Source organism: Callorhinus ursinus, unplaced genomic scaffold (genome assembly GCF_003265705.2).
Source record: "Callorhinus ursinus isolate GAN/ISIS: 27379988/994484 unplaced genomic scaffold, GSC_fseal_2.0 scaffold17, whole genome shotgun sequence".
NCBI lineage: Eukaryota > Metazoa > Chordata > Mammalia > Carnivora > Otariidae > Callorhinus > Callorhinus ursinus.
In genome coordinates, this window is record NW_027397079.1 from 35,748,584 (window position 1) to 35,769,481 (window position 20,898).

The following is a 20,898-nucleotide window of genomic DNA, read 5'->3' on the forward strand; positions in this document are numbered from 1 at the left end:
TGTCAGTAGCAACTAAAAACTCATTTATGTTGACACAAGTAATATCTTATGAAAAACAGGTATATTTCTAAAACAAAAAAAGCAACAAGAGTAGCATTGTTTTTTGCATTTCTGCAAATCTCTTTAATGGCTGGCTTACTAGAGGACAGCAGGATTCTCTCTCTGCTCCTGCGTTCTATCTGTGGCCATATGTTGTTTTGGTTGAAGGATATGAAGAAAATCTGGCCTCACACAGATATGTATTTGGAAAAAAGGAATATTTTAATAGCTTTTTCAGATAATTGTGGATATTTTTCTCTGATTCTATATCAAAACTTGACAAGTGGTATTTTCTTAATGTTTAGGTGCAATGTGGTATTTGGAAGCCAGTATCAATATCCATAAACTTTCATAGTCTTACGTGAAAATCTGGCCAGTTTTGCACTCTGAATGGATCCTTTTTACCAGTGCATGATTTTGTAACTGTGTGCGCTGGTCATTAGGAAAATAGTGGTCCCACTGAGGTATGCAGACCTTCCAAATGTTGACACACTTTATTATATAATATCAAAAAATCACCTTTGTTAATATCACCGCAAGGATCCTCATCAACAAAGTTGTTGAATACAGAAAGCTGTCAAGCTTATGGAGGGGGATACCACTTTTTGGAATTCTAATTTTGTTTGAGACCTCAAAATTCATCATCTGCAAACAAATACTTTCATGATTTTGCTTGACTAAATGGACTCCTTTCATTCATTTTTGAGAAAGAGTCCACCATATGCCTAAGTCTGAGTAAGTTTGACAGCTAGTTTGTCAGTCATTTGTTCCAAGGAAAAATTGTGTCTCATGCAAAAGGTAAAAGCATAGAATGATTCCTCCTACAGTGTGGTGCCAGCAACTTTTGCCACCGTGCCTCCGTGGCATTCTGACCTGCTTCCTAGTGTATGTTCAGTAAATCTGCCTGAAAGAACCACGTATGCTCGGTATCCAGGGAAGCTAGCCCAGAGAGCCGGGCAGCTGGAGGCAGAGCAAACAGGCTCCTTGGACAGGGCACGGAGGCTTGGGCGACAACATGGCGCTGGCTTCCAACTGCTGAGGTGTTGGTCATTTACCTTCTGTCACACATGCCTTCTATGTCACGCTTACGTATAATTTGAACCCTGGGATGCTACCGTTTGTTGGACACTCAGCTGTGAGAGGCATGGTGCTAAGGAGTTTACAGGCAGCATATCACTTAACTTCTGAGCAATCTCTGAGGCCATCTCCATTTTACAGATGAGGAAACGGAGTGTCTGAAGGTAAATTATTTGTTTGAGATCATAAACCTGAATTGTGGAACTGATTAGGAGGCCCCTAATCAGGTGCTAGATCAGGATCTACTCCCTTGTGTTGTTTAAAAGAGGCTTGGTACGAAATCAGAGAGGGAGACAAACCATAAGAGACTCTTAATCATGGGAAATAGACTGAGGGGTGCTGGAGGGGAGAAGGGAGGGGGAATGGGGTACCTGGGTGCTGGACATTAAGGAGGGCACGTGATGGAATGAGCACTGGGTGTTATATAAGACTGATGAGTCACTGACCTCTACCCCAGAAACCAATAATAACATCATGTTATTAATTGAATTTAAATTGAAAAAAAGTATATAAAAAAAATAAAAGCAGCTTGGTGCAGAGCCCAAGATATAGAGGGTGTGGCCATAGATAACCAGGAGAGACCAGCTTGGGGGGACTGGCTGTCATGGCAGGTGGATCATGGTGACCAAGATCCAGGATCTGGCAGTAATCAGGTATCTAAGCTTGGCGAGTCAGCAAACTTATCAGCCTGTAGACGGTTCTCAGTTCTGGGCAAAGATTCAAGATGAGATTTCAGTCCTTGGAATACAAGGCATGCAGGGTTCACCATTTCTCTCTTTCCCAGTCATAGAAGGTCAGGGGTATTATGTTGGAGGATTTAGTTATTCTAGATGAGAAATGTAGTGCAGGCTGGTTTGGGTAACTTGGCATAAGCCCAGTTGCCAGAACTAGGGGTCCGTGTCAGGATAAGAATAGTAATAAGAGGGCTCCCATGTGGATTGTGGAGTGTTGAGCTAGAACTCTTTGGATACATACTGTTTTAATTTAGACTATAGGGTGAATGACATCACTCAGAACTATGTAGTATACAGCCTAGACAGTTGGATGTGGCCCGGCTGTGTCTAAAAACGGGATTGGGTCCTGGGAAGAGGGCAGGGATTATTAGCTTTTGGAAGGGGGGCAGCACAGAGGTGGGGAATAGAATGCAGAAGGAGCATCGTACAAATGTTGGACAGCTGCAGCAGAAGCCACCCCGGTAGGTACTGGAGGCCTGTTACTCATGACCTCTGGAATTCATTGCTTCAAACCGTTGCATCTGTTATGGTACTGGGTTTATTGTAGGTGCTCAGTAAAAAAGCTCATTGGACTACAATAAACCTCAGGCTGCCATGATTCCTTTTAGTATCCTTTATTCCTCTCACCTCAAAAACTGTTCTCAAGGACAGAAACCCTACTTTTTCTTTCTAACCAAGTGCCAGAAACAAATGCACACACTTAAGCATGCCAGGAAGAGATGAAGGTATGAGTGTGGCAATTCCCCTTTTGTTCTACTGAGTTTTAAGCATCTTTTAGACTTTTCATAATTCATCATGGGGTGCGTGGACTTCAGCTCTATTTTTTACTTCTGGTTCACCTTTGTGATGGTGTTTTAAGATGTTTTTGGGTTTTTGAGGAAAGCTAAACACAGGCTTTCCATTAAAGGTAGACATACACATACGCCATATGTTTGCATACAGTTTTTAAGGTTTCACTGAATTTTTGTTGCCAGTGAATCCAAGTTCTAAAACTACTAATAGAGATTACAGTTGTGATCTCAATAAAGTGATAGTCTTTTTTCTCATTCTTATCACAATATTTGCTTGTCTATTTAAATAATATTTTATTTTATATTATTATTTTTTAAGTAGACTGCACACCCAGTGTGGAGCCCAACACAGGGCTTGAACTCACGACTGTGAGATTGAGACCTGAGCTGAGATCAAGAGTCGGATGCTTAACTGACTGAGCCACCTAGGCACCCCCTGAATAATATTTAAAATAACATTTGTTAAACATTAAAATAATGCTTACTAATGTTTATTACTATCCTTCTGGCTGGATTAACTCTATAGGTTATCTGACAGAAAATGTCCTTAAGCAGGATTAGAGAATTGGGGAAAAAACATAATTAGCAAACAGTTTCCATCTTTATTAATTACTAAATTTTTTAAAAAAGATTTTATTTATTTGACAGAGAGAGAGACAGCCAGAGAGAGAACACAAGCAGGGGGAGTGGGAGAGGGAGAAGCAGGCTTCCTGCAGAGCAGGGAGCCCGATGCGGGGCTCAATCCAGGACCCTGGGATCATGACCTGAGCCGAAGGCAGATGCTTAACGACTGAGCCACCCAGGTGCCCCAATTACTAAATGTTTTAAGACAGAGATTTATTTTGCCCATCATGTTCGCAAAGTCTTTAAAAATTGTAATACTTAATTCTAGCAAGGGTGCAGATAAAAAATAATATATTGGTGGCAAGTGAAATCTGTCTTTTTGGCCAGAAATCTCTCTGGCCAGATGTAACAAGAGCCTTAAAAGAATGCATATTCTTTAGTAATTTTCCCAGGAGCTGAAGAATTGTAAGAATGAAAAAAAGCTTTGTGCACAAAGATGTGAATAGTAGCGTTACTTATATGAGAGGGGAATTGGAAACAATTTAAATGTGTTTTAGAGGATTTTGATTCTTGTGTCTGACTCCCCAGATGTTAAGTCAGGTGGTGCCTAGTTTTCTCTTCCTCAGTGGCTCCTTGCTAGATGGAGACTGGGGTGAAGACCACTAGGCTCATGGTGTGGTGGGTTCCTGGAGAGACATATGAGGGCATTGGTGGGGTCTCAAAGGACAGATAGGTGGCCTGTGGCTTGTGGGACATTTGACGTGGGGGTTGCTGTGTTGTGCTTGGGTGGTGGAAGGGGTACAAGTAGCTTAATAGCCCTGGAAACTGGCGTCATGTGGATTGTGCAGTCTGTTTCACGAAAATCCTGGACCTCCTGCATGATGTGGGAAACGTTTGTCTCTCCCTCAGCTCCTATCTCCATGTCTCCCGATCCTCTGACATTTCTCCCTACCGAATCCTCTGTCTCCCTAGAAGGAAAATCTCTGAGAAATGCTTTTCTACTAGTGGACAATTTAACTACCTCCATCTCATTCAACTCAAAGTAGCCAAATATGTTATCTTATTTGATCTGGACAATTTGATCCTTAGGCAGGAATTATCTGCAGTTTGAGTATGAGGAAACAGAAAAAAAGTTTCAGGGAGAGGCCAATTAACATATACATGTTCTATACATAGTGTTGGAATTTAAGGCTTCATTTGTGTCCCTCATGTAATAATAATAACAGCAATAACTAATACTTTGTGTTCAAAGTGCTTTACCTAAATGAGTTCATTGCATTTTCCCAGTGGCTCTACTTGTGGAACAGGCTAGCCCTGAGATTAGTAAAATAACTTCTGGAAGAATCTTGGACAGCTTATCCTGTTTATCTTCTTGGACTAGGGATGGATTTATCTTTTTCTTGGAAAACCAACCACCAGGTTGTCACACAACTGGGAAAAGCCCAGGGGAGAGAGAATACAGGGAATTTGCAGCTCTAGCATGTGAGAGAGGTGTTCACCTTGTTGCTATACCCGCTTAACCCAGTGTGTCAGGATGTGAAACTATTTCTTTTCTTTTTTTTTTTTTTTTTAAAGATTCCATTTATTTATTTGAGAAGAGAGAGTGTGAGAGGGAGCAGGAATGGGGGGAGGGCAGAGGCAGAGGGACAAGCAGACTCCCCGCTGAGCTGGGAGCCCCACACGGGCCTCCATCCCAGGACCCTGAGATCATGACCTGAGCGGAAGGCAGACACCTAACCGACTGAGCCACCCAGGCGCCCCTGAAACCATTTCTTTTCTAAGTGTCTTCTGCACACACCTAACTCATGAGGGTTTGTTTGGGGTGACAGAAAGGGGTAGGAGCACCAGTTTGAGGATTTAAAAAAAAAACTAGTCGTGTTTTATTCTGATACAGTGCAACATGAAAGAATCATCTGGGGGATGGGGAAAGTGAGGGGCCTATGTGGGGAATTTTGCAGGCTGGAGTGTGGCGTTTACATATACCTTGCTTAGGAAAAGGCACACACTTGTGATTTTGGGTAGGGCTGTTAGGGGAAGGCACAGGGAGCAGAGAGAGATTAACAAATGGAAATTTCTGGAGGTCAGGGATTTGGTCTTGGTCTCATCTCTGTGCCTGGCACCTGATGCCACGTGTAAGACCGAGGAGGGCCGCAGCAAACATTGGCTAGGTTCACTTGAATGCAACCCCTGTAAAGCTGGAAGGCGCTGAGAATTCTGAGGGCTCCACCTGCTGCCGCTTGGCCATTTGATTTTCCTTTCTTCATAGAGCCGCTGCTGCCCCCTTCTGGGGTTGGTAGGTATTTCTGGGGGATATGCTTTTTAAGGGCTCAGCAGTGTCCTGCACGATGGTAAGCTTGGTGCTCCGAGTCTACCAACTCTCCAGGCCTGGATGGAGTCTGGACAGACCCAGGTCGCTTGTTCTCTGAGGGAAGCCTTGTTCCTGGAGATAATATGTATCTTGGAGAATTTGCAGAGGATTTGGCTTTGGCGGGACTGGAGTTGAAAAAGGGATTATTCTGTTTGGATAGCTGTGGTAGAAAGATGCCTGCATTGGGAGTTAGGAGAACTGGAATCTAGATCAACCGTAAGTGTTGAGCTTTGGCTCAACATTTTCCTTTTCTGGGGCGCCTGGGTGGCTCAGTCGTTAAGCGTCTGCCTTCAGCTCAGGTCATGATCCCAGGGTCCTGGGATTGAGCCCCGCATTGGGCTCTCTGCTCGGCCGGAAGCCTGCTTCTCCCTCTCCCACTCGCCCTGCTTGTGTTCCTGTTCTCGCTGTGTCTTTCTGTGTCAAATGAATAAATGGAATCTTAAAAAAAGAAACAACAACAACAAAAAAACCCCATTTTCCTTTTCTGTAAAGGCCGGTTGTGTTCCAGAGAGGGTGAGGGGCTTCAGCAGGAATGGCCTTTGCCCCACGTGGAGCTGTTTTATTTATGGAGTGTCAAATATGAGTTTGCTGGAAACAAATGTCCTCAAAAGTCTGAGAGCCACTGGATGACATGATTTCTGGGCTCCTTCCAGCTCTAATGGTGTGGTTTTATAAACTTAGAATTGAACCACAGACTTGTGAGCTGAAATCATAATGCCAAACATTTCTCCCTAAGTGCTAAGGCTGTTTTGCAGGCGGACAGTCCAGAAGACATGCACAGCTGGATTAAGGAGATCGGGGCAGCTGTTCAGGCCCTCAAGTGCCACCCCAGAGTAAGTCATTTCCTTTCTGGTACATGGTCACTGTCAACTTAGAGATGAATTCTCTCTGAGTGGGCAGGTTTTATTTGGTGATGCAGCCAAGCACTCTGTCCCTGGAAGCAGCCGAAGCCTCAGGCTGTCTTGTTTGTTTCCTCTTTCTGCTGGTTTAGGTACAAAATTTTATTTTTTGTTTTTGTTTTTTTGTTGTTGGAAAGAGGTGAGGTGTAGGGTTGGGTAAAGAGACAGAGCCTGTGATGTGTTCTACACATCTCCCTGTGTCGGCCGACCTTGACACATCTGGGGTGAATTCTGTTGGTCAGACTTGATTTCTGTAGACCAGTGCCTCTGGACCTATGAGGGGGTGATCATGGGTGGGTGTTCTTCCTGGGGCTTTGGGATAAACATTGTCAGGAAAGGCCTTATTTTCCTTTGTTTTTTTCTTCCCTTTTATTTTTGTAGGATATGTCCTTTTCTAGATCCATCTCTTTGACTCGCTCTGGAAGCTCTGGCCTCTCAGGGGGGCCCAACTCTGTCCTGTGTAGGGGGCGGCCACCTATGGAAGAGAAAAAAGCTCTCTGCAAAGCCCCCTCTGTGGCTTCCTCCTGGCAACCCTGGACCCCCGTCCCACAGGCCGGGGACAAGCTGCTTCCAGCTGAAGAGACTCCTGGGGACTCTTTGTTCATGCCCCGGCTTGGGGAGAGCAGTACTTCTGGGGTGTTGCCCAGCTCCCGGATAAGGCACAGGTCGGAGCCCCAGCACCCCAAGGAGAAACCATTTCTGTTCAGCCTTGATGATGAGAGCATACGGACTTCTGATGTGTGATAGGGCACAGTGCCCTGGGAGGGGGGAGGACTCAAGAAAAGGAGGCCATGACTCAGTTTCCCTACATTTTGGAGGACAGTCAGAGACCCTTTGGCACTCATATTCCTGTGGATGCTATGTGGGAGGGGCCCATCCAGCTGGCCTGTTTTTTTTTTTTTTTTTTAAATATCAATACAGTATATTTAACTTGGAAAAATCACTAGGTTGGACCTGTAGGCACGCTCAGTAGACAACAGGTTGCCTCTACTTTGACTGTTCTAAGGTCTTCCTGGTGAGAGAAGGTTGGGAGTGCAATTTCATCCCTAACCAAGTTTTGTTTCCTTGTCCTAGTTGTAGTTCCTTCCTTTACTTTCCAGGCCAGGCACAGAATCTTGGGCCAGTCATCTGGTTTGTCCAATTCTTATTTATTGGCTGAGGTCTGACTGTGAAGTAGGAAGGTCGTAACTAACCCAGCTGGCTTGCCTGGGATACATTCTGAGGGGAGGTGTTAAAATCTGGGGGCTGGCAGGGAGCTCTCAGAATGTCTACGAGGGTAGATCCTCTCAGGGGACTTCTGTAGGGGAAGAAATAGGGAATCTCGTGTAAGGTATGGGGTAAGAGTCAATCTCAGCATATCAGCCAATTTTGGGAATTATTCTGTTCTTGTCTATGACCCCAAATATTGTCAATGTGAGTGATAGACCTGCCCACGCAGTTTCTGTGTCAGGCCCTGGGGATGGGTTTATCAGTGTTGAAAGTTACGACTGTTGAGACTAGAGCAGACATTTCCATTGCTATGGCATTATTTGGAAGTTTGGAGGGTTGATAAGTGTAGGATAATTCCCTTGCGTGAGAGATCAGATCTCTATTTTAGGGTGTTAGAATTGCTTTAGAGCAGGTCCTGGGAAAAGACGGGCATCCAGATAAACTTCATCCAGATAGACTTTTCTGATCCGTGTTTTCCAGACAGAAGAAAAGGTCTGTTTTAGCACAGACAGATTTCTTGAATCCTTACTTCATAGCTCTTCAGTGGGCTGATATTAGTCTAATTTTAAGTGCTGTATATTATATAACCTGGCAGATTTGCTTTCTTTCTACTCTTTCTGTTGCCCTTTGAATGAAGCCTTGTGTACTTGCATGATCAAACCTTGTGACCAGATCAGGTTCCCAGTACTTAATAGTGAAGAGATACGAGGATAATGTTGAGAGATATTTATATTTTTAATAAAATAGAAACTATGCAAAGTGACATTGATTTAGAGGCTCTGCATTGCTGACTAGAGATTTCCCAGGTAGAAGAGCGTAGGTTGCATTTCCCACCCAGATTTTTAGGTGTACCTTCTTTCATTTGACAAGAAGATACTATTTCCAGTGTCCCTGGGAGAATTTGTCCAACTTATGTGGTGAACTGCTAACTTATCGGGGTGCCCTAAAGGGAGAGAAAAACTGACTCATTTCTGTCTATGCCTTTTATCAGCTAGATCAGCTAATTACCTTTAAATTAAAAATCAATCACTAGAGGAAGATACCGAGAGATGTGTTTTTACCTAAGTCAGTCCCTTCCGCTTCCTTATGTCCAGATCTAATACAGAGGCAAAAACATGTCATCAGAAATCCTTAGGGGCTTGAGGGAAATCTTGTGTTCCTTGCAGGCAGTGTAACTCCCTTGAAGTCTATGTCATGTTGAGAACTTTTATTGACCGCACTGCACTGGAGCTATTCTTCACTTAAATTGTTTGGCCTAGTGGTCCTGGTAGAAAAAAGACATCTAGTACTGGATCTCTCTCTCTCTCTCTCTCTCCTCTTTTTTGCAGACTCTTGTAGACGGTTGTCCTCAGAAATCTGTGGTTTGGGAGTTAGTTATTTATGAGTGACCGAGGTTACAGCTTCAAGTAGTCTGATAAGTAGTCATTTCAGATTCTTAAAGCTCCTTGTCTCTGATTTCATCTTCAGATTTTCCTCAAGAAACTTCTTTGGCTAGGTCAAAGAAAATACACAAAAAGTGATATTTGCACTAACAAAAATAAGTTAGGAAATTTTGAGATCCCTTTAAACATTCCCTAACTCATGAAAGCTGTCATCTTTTGGTGTTTAAGCTGTGAAAATGTACCCATTTCTCTTTTGTTAAATAAACTCTCTGCTAGAATACGCCTGCTGAATTAATTGGCCATTATATTAAGCTGATATGTTTCTTATTTCAGTAGGGTCTATTTTATGAATGTGTTAAACATACTTATAAATCTAGATTATATTATTATGATAGAAGGAAAACAAGGACTTTAGTTGGCAAATACTTGGGAATACCAAGTGAGAACATTGCTAATGTAGTTCCAACACCAGATAAATAGAATTATCTTCAGTGAAGTCTGTAAGCATTCTCATTCCCAAACCTTATTTCAGAATTCCTTTTGTGTCCATATTTCTTACCTTCTGGCCAATTTCACATCACAACTTTTTAACGTCACTACACATGTGAGCCAAAGATAGTGCATATATAGTCAAAGCATTTGGCTTTAAATGTCTGTGGAACCAGATGGAAAAAATAGGGCAGGGATGCAGTATAGGTTAGTGGTTAAATGCACAGGCTCTGGAATAAATCTGAGTTAAAAAAAAGGAACCAAAAAAGGTACTGCCATTTTCTTTGTGGAATAAAAACCTTCTTGGGTTGTGCTGTTTTCATAAGACTATTGAAGTGATCTTGATCCAGTTTGTGTAACAGTATTACAGGTGGTCTTCCCTATAATTGAACTATTTGCCATCCACTATTCTTGAGAGCTTAAGGATTTGCTTACTCAAGCTCAGTTGGTGGTTGGTAAACATGGTTTGACTTTTTGCATCCTGTGAGACATCATAAACCTACTAAGGTGTAGAGTAGACTCAGGTCAAAATATTGAAAGGTATATGTTTATTTCTGAGTAGAATGCTGAGCTGCTCACTCATATGAGAAAGAGCAGAGGTAAGGCCCAGCTCTGTAGTTCACTTGAAGCAAAAGGTTTTTTTTTCCCTTGCTGAATATAACTGTGCTCATATGGGCTAAAAGGACCTAAATAGATTCAGTAGTTGAGCAGTGGGATTTGATGTTTGTTTTCACTGTTGACCAGTAACAGCATTTTGGAAATCGAGTTTCCCAAGTGAGCTTTGTTTATAAACTTTGAACATGTCAAAAATGGATAGTTTAGTAAATCTTTTCAACCAACATCACTTTTCTTTTCTTACTCCTTTTTTTCTGTTATTGCCTGCAGCAGTCAGTTACAGTCACTCATGCTAAGTAGAATTTGAATAAAGCTAATGTTAGCAAAAATAGACTGTTTGACCTCTCCCCCACTGCTTATTGAAGTGTGGCATGATTTTGTGTTTTGAACCAGTACGTTTCAGCTGTGAAATGCACTCACTGTAAGCACTGAGCTGAGTGCATGGAAACTGTTACGCTTCTCATTTTATGTGATCTCCTAATTGGTATGTAGCAAAAAAATAATTTTCTAAACCTGTTTTGTTGCTTGTTTTGTAATAAAACCATGTGAAATACTGAAATATGGTGTGTGTTTTCCTAATGCTGACCCTCTGCCTGTGGATGGGTGATCTCTCTTGTCAGTCTGCCCCATTATTGGTTTTCTGGCCTTCCCGAGGTAGGTCCCTGCACAGGGCGGGGCTGGGGACCTCTCTTGGTTGCATGGGGGTGGCCCTGGCCCTGGGGCAGGGACGGGGACGGGTGGTGGGGGATGCATGTGGGGGTGTGTGTGTGTGTGTAGAGGTCTGCCAGGCTCTGCCCCTTAAAGCCCGGGGGTTGAGGGAGGCGGCACCCTAGCGGGGAAGAAGTGTTGCTCATTTTAGAGCAGTTGCTCGTCCAAAGTAAACTGGAGCGTGAAGAAGGAAGGGGGCAGGATGACTAGACCTCTGCGGCGGCCAGCTCTGCTGGGACAGCTCCTCCTGCTGTGGCTGCTGCTCCCGCCGCCTGTGCCCAGAGGCGAGGCTAGGAGGTCCAGGGCCTTGCTGCCCTGTCCCGCAGCCTGCGAGCCCACGCGCTGCCCCCCGCTGCCCACCTGGCTCGGCGGGGTCGACGCCGGCGCTCGATCGCTGCCGCGTCTGCGCGGCTGCCGAGGGCGAGGCCTGCGGCGGGGCGCTGGGCGGGTGGTGCGCCCCGGGGCTGCAGTGTCGCGCGCCGCTCAGCGCCCCGCGCCTCGGCGGCGCCTGGGTCGGCACGTGCGGCTGCCCCGCGGCGCGGGCGGCGGTGTGCGGCCGCGACGGGCGCACCTATCCCAGCCTGTGCGCGTTGCGCGCCTCCGAGGCGCGCTCCCGGCCGTGCCGGTGCTGAAGGGCGGCTGCTCGGGTGGAGGTGAGCGCTGGCCCGCGCGCTCGGGAGGCTCGCAACGTCCCCAAGCCGCGCGCGCCTGTCGCGCGGTGCGCCGCGGGCTCTTTCCGCCTTTGCCTCCGATTCAACTCCTTGTTCCCAGTTTTCTTTCCTTCTTAGGTGTCTCTTACCAGTCCCCATGTGGTTTCTCCCCACTTGCCTCCCCGGGCCTGTTGAATGCCGTCTTCCCTTTTTCTTCTCTTTTTTTTCCCACCCGGGATGACAGGTCTGGTCCCTCAAGGCGTATCCTTGCGGGGTGGGAGTGAATACAGAGGGGAGGCCGAAGAGAGGAAGGGGAGGGAAAGGAGAGAGGAGGAGGAGAGAGACCGGGAGATTTGGGATATGACACCTGATCCGGCCAAGCAGCGGGGCGCCCATCGCCCCCAAGAGTGGAGCATTTCTTCACAGGGACCAGGAGTGTAGGCCGGCTCCGGAGCGAGAACAACTTCATCGCGGAGTTGGTGGAGAAGGTGGCGCCATCTGTGGTTCACTTGCAGGTAAAGGAGGCAGGAGGAGGCCGCCCGCTACCCCGCGGGACTGTTTCTGAGCGCCTGCAGGCTCCGGGCCCCGCGCTACGGCTTTGCAGGCATCGCTTAGGCTTAGTCGTAAAACCCGCTGTGAGGAAATCGCGGCTCAAACAGGTTGAATAATCTGTTCGGGGTTGGTTTAGCCAAGGAGCGGAAGCGTAGGGATTGTGACTTCCAAATCTGGGCTACTCCTCTGCACTTCGGGGTCTGGCGTTTCTCTCTCCCTCATCTCCCACGGACAAAATGGAAGGTCAGATGTAAGAGCTAGAAGGCATCCTGATGGTGATCTTGCTCAGGCCCCTCGTTTGCCTGGAAGGAAATCCTATGTCACAAGGCCGGTTAGTAGTGGAACCTAAGCTGGAACCAGACTTCTTTGACTCCCTCCCTGCCAGCGTCCTCAAGAATGTGGCACTAGGTCCACGTTTGCGCGCAGTAGTAGGACTAGGTGAGGCCTCTCTGAAGCAGAGGGTTGCTGCTCTGATCAGCTCTGAAGAAGGAGGGGAGGGGGTCATCCCTGGAAAAGGAGAGTTGGGATCAGCTCTCTGTCATGTTCCTAAGAGATGGCCAGGGTGCTGAACATTCAGAGTCCAGTTACACATGGAGAGAATGAAAACAGACAGGGGATAGTAAGATGTCTGAGAAAACTGTGGTGGAGGTATGTTTGATAAATTAGAGGTTCCATGTCCCCAGACTCTGATGGATCCCCTGGTTTTCCTGCCCTCTGCTTATGCTGTTGTCTTGCTGGGACAGGTCACCTCTTAGCAACAAGGATATTCCTGCATCCAGTGGCTCTGGGTTCATAGTGTCTGAGGATGGGCTCATTGTTACCAATGCCCATGTCCTCACCAACCAGCAGCGGATCCAGGTGGAGCTCCAGAGTGGCGTCCAGTATGAAGCCACTGTCCAGGACATTGACCATAAATTGGACCTTGCACTGATTAAGATCGAGCCAAATGTGAGTATGCAAGGGCCAAATCAGTCTGTACATCTGGGGATTTCCATCAGTTTGCTGATATTTTCCTCTCCACCCCATTCCTGCTCCACATCTATTCTACCTGGTATATGGTCTTCTCTAGTTTCCTTTTTTTTCTGTTTTTCACTGTTTTATTTTCTTCTATGCCTGTCTGTATATCCCTAACAATTTCTATTAACTGTCTAGCCTCCTTCTTCAACAGATGCTGCTTCTGGGAAACTTATTTCTCTGCTTGCCTTAGAATACTAGGAATGATTGCAGTGGATTCAGAGCTGCCTAGGAATACTCTGAGGTCCTTGCTACGCGAAGTCTAGTCTGCATATCAGCAGCATTGACATTATCTGAGAAAGAATTTTTTTTAAAAATGCAGGATCTCAGATCCCACCCACGTCTACTGAGTCAGAATCTGCATTTTAATAAGATCCCTAGGTGATTCGTGTGCACATTAAAATTTGAGAAGCACTGTTCTGGGCACTCTCCTTTCTGTTTGTGGTTTAATTTTGACTATAAAACTTTGAGCTGGGGTGTGCCCGGGTGGCTCAGTCTTTAGGCGTCTGCCTTTGGCTCAGGTCAGGATCTCAGGGTTGGGCTTCCTGCTCAGTGGGGAGTCTGCTTCTCTCTCTGCCCCTACCTCCCTTGTGCTTGCTTGCTCTCTCTCACTCTCTCAAGTAAATAAGTAAAAAAATCTTTAAAAAAATAAAATTTTGAGCTGGTATAGTGCTAAGTAAGTTGCTAATGTCAGTGTATGTTCATCAGCGACTTCACTGGTCATTTAGTTACAGTAATTTCTACAAAGCAGTAATTTTGGATTTTAGAGATAATCCTGATCGTCTGACCAGATGAGAGGTCGGTGGTTGCTGGAATTTGAGGAAGAAACATCAGGCACTTGTAGAACCTATATGAGTAGGTGGGAGGTTCTTGGATTTTGAGTGCCCAAATGATAGAGACCATGCCATATGTGTGTTGTACACAAATACTGGTTGATTCTATTCTTGATTTCTTCGTCACCTCTCTGTCCTTCCGGTCCCTCCTGGCTGTGTGCAGACTGACCTTCCTGTATTGCTGCTGGGAAGGTCCTCTGACCTGCGGGCTGGAGAGTTCGTGGTGGCCTTGGGCAGCCCGTTTTCTCTGTAGAACACAGTGACTGCAGGGATTGTCAGCACTACACAGCGAGGGGGCAGAGTGCTGGGGCTGAAGAATTGAGACATGAACTATATCCAGACGGATGCCATAATTAATGTAAGTCACTCGGGAGGGTTCTCAGCCCATAAGGCACTGGCAGGACAGTGAGAAGAACATGTCCGAAGGCCCTCTTTTCCTTTTGGCCTGTTGGGCTGTCCAGAGTTCAGTTAGACCCTCACTGGAGGGATGAATGCCATGTCGTTCAGCCTGTTTGATGTGATCGTCAGCATCCGTGATAATGGGCAGTCTCTTTGGGTCTTTCATAGAGGTCACCCCTGCTGTAGAAGGTGGTGGTCCTTTGGCTCTTGTCTTTTACCTGCACTGACTTCAGTGTTGGTGATGACAGGGGCACGGCTTTGCCGTGCTCACCAGAGCAGGCTGCTTTTGGTAAACCTCTTTAGGAACTACGTATAAATGACAAGGAGAAAAGCACTGGCGACTTTTTCAAATTCTGTCTTCGGCACGGCAACTCTGGGGGCCCTCTGGTGAACTTGGTAAGTGGCCACTTGCCTTGCTGTTTCCTGTCTCGTCCCAACTTTCCAAGAATGATGATGCAAAGTAGGATGTCACTCTTGTGTAGAGATTTGTGGTAGGATGCTTTTCTATTATTGCATCTTAAGTAAATGGTTAGCAAAGATTTAAGATCTGTGCTGGATTTATCATCATTTATCACATGGCATGTGAGCTCATCCAGCTGAGGGTGCCAGGGTTTACTTCCGCTTACTGACATCTCTTCACCATGCCTTCTGTTTTCATTGTGTAGTTAACAAAAGCCCGGGGCACTAAACTAAAATATATGTCAGCTGACCACCTGTGCTACATAATGTCTATCCTTGAAGACCGCCTGCTGCTGCATGTGAAGAACTGTCCCTCATCCCTAAATGCTAACTACATGACGTGTCTGTTCGGGTTTTTAATCCTGATAGAGAAAAGCCACAGTGAGAATCCATCACTCTATCATGTATTTAATTCTTAGATGTTATTCAGCATCTCTAGTGGAAATGCAAGAGTTTCTAGTTGCTCAAATACCTGTGAGAACATGAGAAAGTGCAATGCTGTTTGACACGCAGTCTGTGATCATGCTGAGTCCCTTTGAGCTGACTGTTTTTGGTTCTTTACACATTACACTTGCTTTTTGGAGGATGAGCTAACTGTATGTGAAATCACTGAGTACTCTTTTACTTATAGTAATGTTACTTATGTAATTTTCTTGTGCTTGCTTTCTCTAGTAGACAATGAGTTTACTAGGGGCGCCTGAGTGGCTCAGTCGGTTAAGCATCTGCCTTCAGCTCAGGTCATGATCCCAGGGTCCTGAGATTGAACCCGAGTTGGGCTCCCTGCTCGGTGGGGAGTCTGCTTTTCCCTCTCCCTCTGTGTGTGCTCATGTTCTCTCTCTCTCTAGCTCTCACTGTCTCTCAAATAAATAAAATCTTAAAAAAAAAAAGTGAGTTTACTAGAGCAGGGGTGACATGCAATTGTCAGGCCACACTCCAGACCTACTGAATTATGATATGTAATTTAATATGATCAGAAGTCTCTTTTTTACCCTTCCCATTACCCAACAGAGGCTAAGGGGTGATGAAGTGCATGAAGAGGAAAGTGTTTCCCACTTCATGGCTTTGGCTTTGTAGAGCTTTGTTCTCCGAGGTCAATTAGCTAGTTCTGAAGAGATTAGCTAATTCTGAAGAGTTTCATTAAAGTGTTGCTGAAAAATCCAACGGCTTTTTGCCTTTTCCATGTTTATTTTTAGTTTCATTTGAGAAGAAAAGGCAAGTACTCCTTGTCCTCTTAACCTGTGTCAAAATACAAACTGATTCACTTTTAAAATCATTTGATGAAGGAAAAAATGAACTCAAGATTAAAAAAAATTGTCCTCAGCAGGGATCTGCACATGGGTAGGGTCCCCCCGCCCCCTCCCCCGGCTTTCTGCTTTCCTACCACACTGTGTGTCCTATAAGGCAACGTCCACTGCTCTCTGTGGAAGTCCCCTTTCCTCTAGCCCCTCTGTGCTCTGACCCTCAGTGACTAGCTTCATTTCCTCCTCTTCTGGCACTGGTTTTGCACTGGTCAGTTTGCATGACTTGGTGACTGAATGATGTCTCCTCCCTTGCCAGGATGGTGACGTGATTGGCATAAATACATTGAAGGTGACCGCGGGAATCTCCTTTGCAATTCCCTCAGATCGAATTCGACAGTTCTTGGCAGAATTCCATGAGCGCCAGTTGAAAGGTAAGGGGAGTTAGGACTTTTTCTTCCCTTCTTGTGTTTTTCAGGAGCCCTCCATCTGTTCTGGAGACTGCCATTAGGATTCTGTAGAATACTAAGTCACTGGTACCCAGCTCTTATCACGGTGGTTTGGGTGGCAATATGGGGGAACTAGGCACAAAGCCTAGTTGTGTTGTACCCAGAAGTATGTGTTATGGAGGAAAGGAAACCCATGAGCTGGAGATGGGAGATGGATGGGAGGAGTGTCCATGCTAGTGACAGAGGTTCTCTGAAGCACATTTTCAGGCTGACAGCCTGAAAGGGCAGTTATAATAATAGTAAGGATGTTCCATGACTTGCTGTTTTTTGAAGCTCTGCCAAAGGAAAGAAGCTTTGTTGTTACTAACACTCTATAACTTTCCTTTCCAGGAAAGGCTCTTTCACAGAAGAAGTATATCGGTCTGCGAATGCTGCCTCTCACTATGAAGTAAGCATGGGTTTCAGTATGTCTGCGTTGTTTTTCAGAAGCAAAAGGCATAGCTGGATGGTCTTAACAGGGAATCTAAAGCATGTGGGCTACAGCTGGCTACTCTTGTGAGTGTAGGGCCCCATTGTCACAGGGTAGGTAACTGTCTCTGCCTGCACCAATATTTGCGGTACATTTTAGTAGCTTCTTTCACTGTGGCTATATAGACCTCATAATGTCCAGTGGTTCAGGGCTTTGGTAGAGAACTGCCCCCCGCCCCCCAGGGAAGAATAACTGTGACTGGCTTGCTGGAATCTTCACTGGCCCCCCGGAGCCTTGAGTAGAACACATAAGAGTACCTATTGAGTTGGAGGCTTTGACCAGGGCTCAGGTGATGAATTCATTGTTTCTTAACCTTCTGGGCAAACTCTTCTCACTTTTCTTAGCCTTCTTCAAGAGATGAAAAGGCAAGATCCAGATTTCCCTGATGTGAGTTCTGGGGTCTTTGTGTATGAGGTGATTCAAGGAACAGTTGCTGAAAGGTAAGAGTTCAGGCCTTGGCCCAGCTAGCATGCCATGGTAAATGTGTGTTGGATCGAGATGTGCACCGTTCAGTACAGTGGCCCTACCCTCGCATGGCTGTTGAACACTGAGATGTGGCTGGTGTGACTGAGGAATGGAATCTTATTTAATTTTAGTTTATTTAAGTAAAAAAAAAAAAACCAAAAAAAACAGAGGCACTCAATATAAAAGATTTTTCCATGAAACATACTCTTTGTTTTGGAAGGACTGCCTTTAACTTTAATCACTGTATTGTGTAAGATGTTGTATAGTAGCACAATAGGTGTGGGTTGTTTCTAGTGGATTTCAAAGACTTATATGAAACAGTCTAAAATACCCATTAATAATTTTAAAAATTACATATTAAAATGATAATACACATATTGACTTAAATAGGTATATTAAAATGAACTTCATCTATTTTTAAAAAGATTTCTAAAAATTAAGAAAGTTTTTAAAAATGTGGCTACAGGAAATTTAAAATTACGTATGTGGCCTGCCTTACATTTCTATTGGACAGTGCTGATTTGGACTTGTGTGCTTGTGTTGGAAGGACTTTTTTGGGAAGGGAATGGTTTTTTTGTAGCTCAAGAATTCATGATGAATTAATAGCGTAAGTTTAAATTAATTTTGCTAGGAATTCCCGAATTTACTTTCGATACCTTAGTTATTAAGAACAGGAAGAATTCAGAGGGCTAAAAGTTTAAGAATGAGTGAATGTTAATAAAGCAAATGCTAGAACAGCTCATCAAAGAAGTGCTCCAGCTGATTTTACTCTTGTTTTTAAACAGTTATACTAACTACTGAGGGAAGAGGCGGCTCATCCTACAATTATTCTCCTGGGTCCCTCTCTTATACTTCTTTAGTATACCTCTCTCACTACTTTTGTTTCTCAAAGCTCAATTATCTTTTTATATTATGGCAACTCTTTTAGTAGGGGGAAGAAACCATAGGGTACTAACTGTTAATAGCTAAATGTTAGGTCTGCTACTGAATTTGGCTTGTCATAGGCTTTTCTAGACTTTCTTGCTTCCTGCCCTCCCCCCACCTCTTTATTTTTATCTTTTGGTTCAAGGCCAAAGCTATTTCTTTTAGTTCTCCTAGTCCTTGCTACTCAAAATATGGCCTGTAGACCAGCAGCATTGGCATCACCTGGGGCTTTTTTAGAAATGCAGAACGAAAGGCACCTGGGTGGCTCGGTTGAGCCTCGGACTCTTGATTTAGGCTCAGGTCATGGTCTCGGGGTTGTAAGATCCAGCCCTGAGTCGGGGTACGCATTCAGTGCGGAGTCAGCTTCTTTCTCTCTCCCCCTCAGCCCCTCCCCCAATTCGTATGCTCTCTCTCAAATAAATAAATCTTAAAAAAAAAAAAAGAAAAAATGCAGAATGACAGGCCCCACCACTGAATCAGAATCTGCATTTTAAACAAGAGCTCCACGTGATTTGGATGAACATTAAAGTGTGGGACTACTGCTTGCTTGAAGTCACTGATAAACCAGAAATCTATTATTTCTGGCTTTATACACTTAAATCTAATAATAATTACAGTAATAACAGCTGGTACTTATTAACCACTTACTGTATGTCAGGCATCACTTAAGTATTTTACATACGTTTTTGAGCCCCCAAAGTCTTATGATACAGGCATTATTTTACAGAAACAGCAGCTGTGGTACAGAGAGGTGATTAACTTGAGAGGTACATATAAGTAGAATGCAGGGATGTGGAATCTGGCTTAGCTCGTGGATTATCCTGTTTTGTAGCTGCTCTCTTGTTTCTAAGAGGCACAGTGAGTAGCCCGAAGGTGGGTTTTCACGTTTGAAAGACCCAGGATCAAATCCTTCTTTAGTCCCTTCCAAGCTGTGGGACATGGGATAGGTTATTTATCCTAGTTGAGCCTCACTCCCTCATTTTGGTGCGTAGTTTACCTTCAGTAATAACTGGCAGGTTTCTTTCTCTTTTTCTACTCACAGAACTACAATGGATTAAGTTTCTTCTTTGTGCACAGTCCCAGTCATCCTCCTGAGCTGTCCTTGTTCTAAAGGTGTTCCATGCTTTTAGCTTTGCCCTCAAACTTCTCTTCACATCCCTTGCTTTAAATTTCTATTTTTAAAAAAAATTAATTCCACATATCTTGGTAATCCTCTCGCATCCTTCCTTTGGTTTCCCATTTCTTTAAAATGGTGTCTCCTGGAGTCATTTAATTTGATGTCCCTCTTCCAGCCCATTATTGACTTTAAGAGAAGCCATCAGCATGGCTATATATTTATTGAAGTGTTTCATATTTGGAGGTGTTTTTTGTTTCTAGAATATATATTCTATGTGAAGCAAATATATTGGAGACAGAATATAATCACAACTTTGGGGAAAAGTAGCCTAGAATCAGAGCCTTAAATATTTAGACTTGAAAGCATGACTGGTTTTGACTTACTGGAAGTAGGGCTATCAGGCTGTGGGTGGAGATGGGGCAAGTAAGTGGGCTGTCAAAACCAAACTAATCAGAGTACAACTGTATGGGGAAAAAATATATTGCTTGTGTTCTTCTTTATCTTTGCTGGTAAGACCAGGAATGTGCTTGAGGTTTACAGAGGTCAGAGATTGATAAAAATGCAAAGCTAAATTGCCTATTCCAAACCAAATCCAATATATGGGAGGAGCAAACTTTTTACATGATTCTGTTAGAAGACTGATTTTATAAAGGTTATAGGATTGCTGTCCCCAGGTGATTTCCAGGCATATCTTATAAAAGCCCGCATACCTGGAAGGATTGATGCTGTTTCTGGTTTCCTGGTTTGTACGTTTAATGACAGCAAAATAGGGGCTCCTGGGTGGCTCAGTTGGTTAAGCGTCAGCCTTCGGCTCAGGTCATGATCCCCGGGTCCTGGGATCGAGTCCTCTACCTGCTCATTGCGGGGTCTGCTTTTCCCTTTGTCCCTCCCCTGCTTGTGCTCTCAAATAAATAATAAATAAATAAAATCTTAAAAAAAAAGACAGCAAAATAGTGCCATAAAAGACAGACATTAAATTCTAAATGGGGACAAGTAAAACTTATAGTTTCATGGTCCTTTTTTGCCCCCTCTCCCAGCTCTGGGTTGAGAGACCACGATGTAATTGTCAGCATAAATGGGCAACCTGTTACCACCACAACTGATGTTATTGAAGCTGTTAAGGACAATGATTCCCTTTCCATCATGGTTCGTCGAGGAAGTCAAACTTTGATCCTGACAGTCACACCTGAAATAATTAAGTATCCAGCTTTAAAGAGAAATCATCTAACAAAACCAAAGCTATATTACCTGGTTTGTACTGAAGACGTGCCAAAGTTATCAAGTTTTAGGGTCTCTTTCCTGAGAAAAATGAATGCTTTAAAACATACAGATACACACACACACACACACACACACACACACACTTAGGGACCATTAGATTGGGGTACTCTACT

At 44.4% G+C, this 20,898-nt stretch overlaps 2 protein-coding genes across 5 annotated transcripts in view; both read left to right on the forward strand.

The window, feature by feature from the left end:
- The window catches only part of PLEKHA2 (pleckstrin homology domain containing A2), a 74,482-nt gene extending 63,756 nt beyond the window's left edge, over positions 1-10,726 (forward strand). For all 4 annotated transcript variants that reach the window (XM_025886201.2, XM_025886199.2, XM_025886200.2 and 1 more), the window contains 2 exons: positions 6,329-6,406; positions 6,854-10,726. In XM_025886201.2, the coding sequence (XP_025741986.1) occupies positions 6,329-6,406; positions 6,854-7,216 (441 nt within the window). In that variant the 3' untranslated portion in view covers positions 7,217-10,726. The remainder of the gene's footprint in view (positions 1-6,328; positions 6,407-6,853) is intronic.
- Positions 10,727-10,932: 206 nt separating this feature from the next.
- HTRA4 (HtrA serine peptidase 4) lies at positions 10,933-20,878 on the forward strand. The gene is given in 11 exon segments (XM_073902494.1): positions 10,933-11,239; positions 11,241-11,463; positions 11,466-11,528; positions 11,952-12,051; positions 12,815-13,025; positions 14,088-14,282; positions 14,687-14,719; positions 16,340-16,454; positions 16,860-16,917; positions 17,343-17,438; positions 20,542-20,878. Coding segments are annotated over 11 exon segments (1,587 nt in total). The 5' UTR covers positions 10,933-11,077; the 3' UTR covers positions 20,873-20,878.
- The last annotated feature ends 20 nt before the right edge of the window (positions 20,879-20,898 follow it).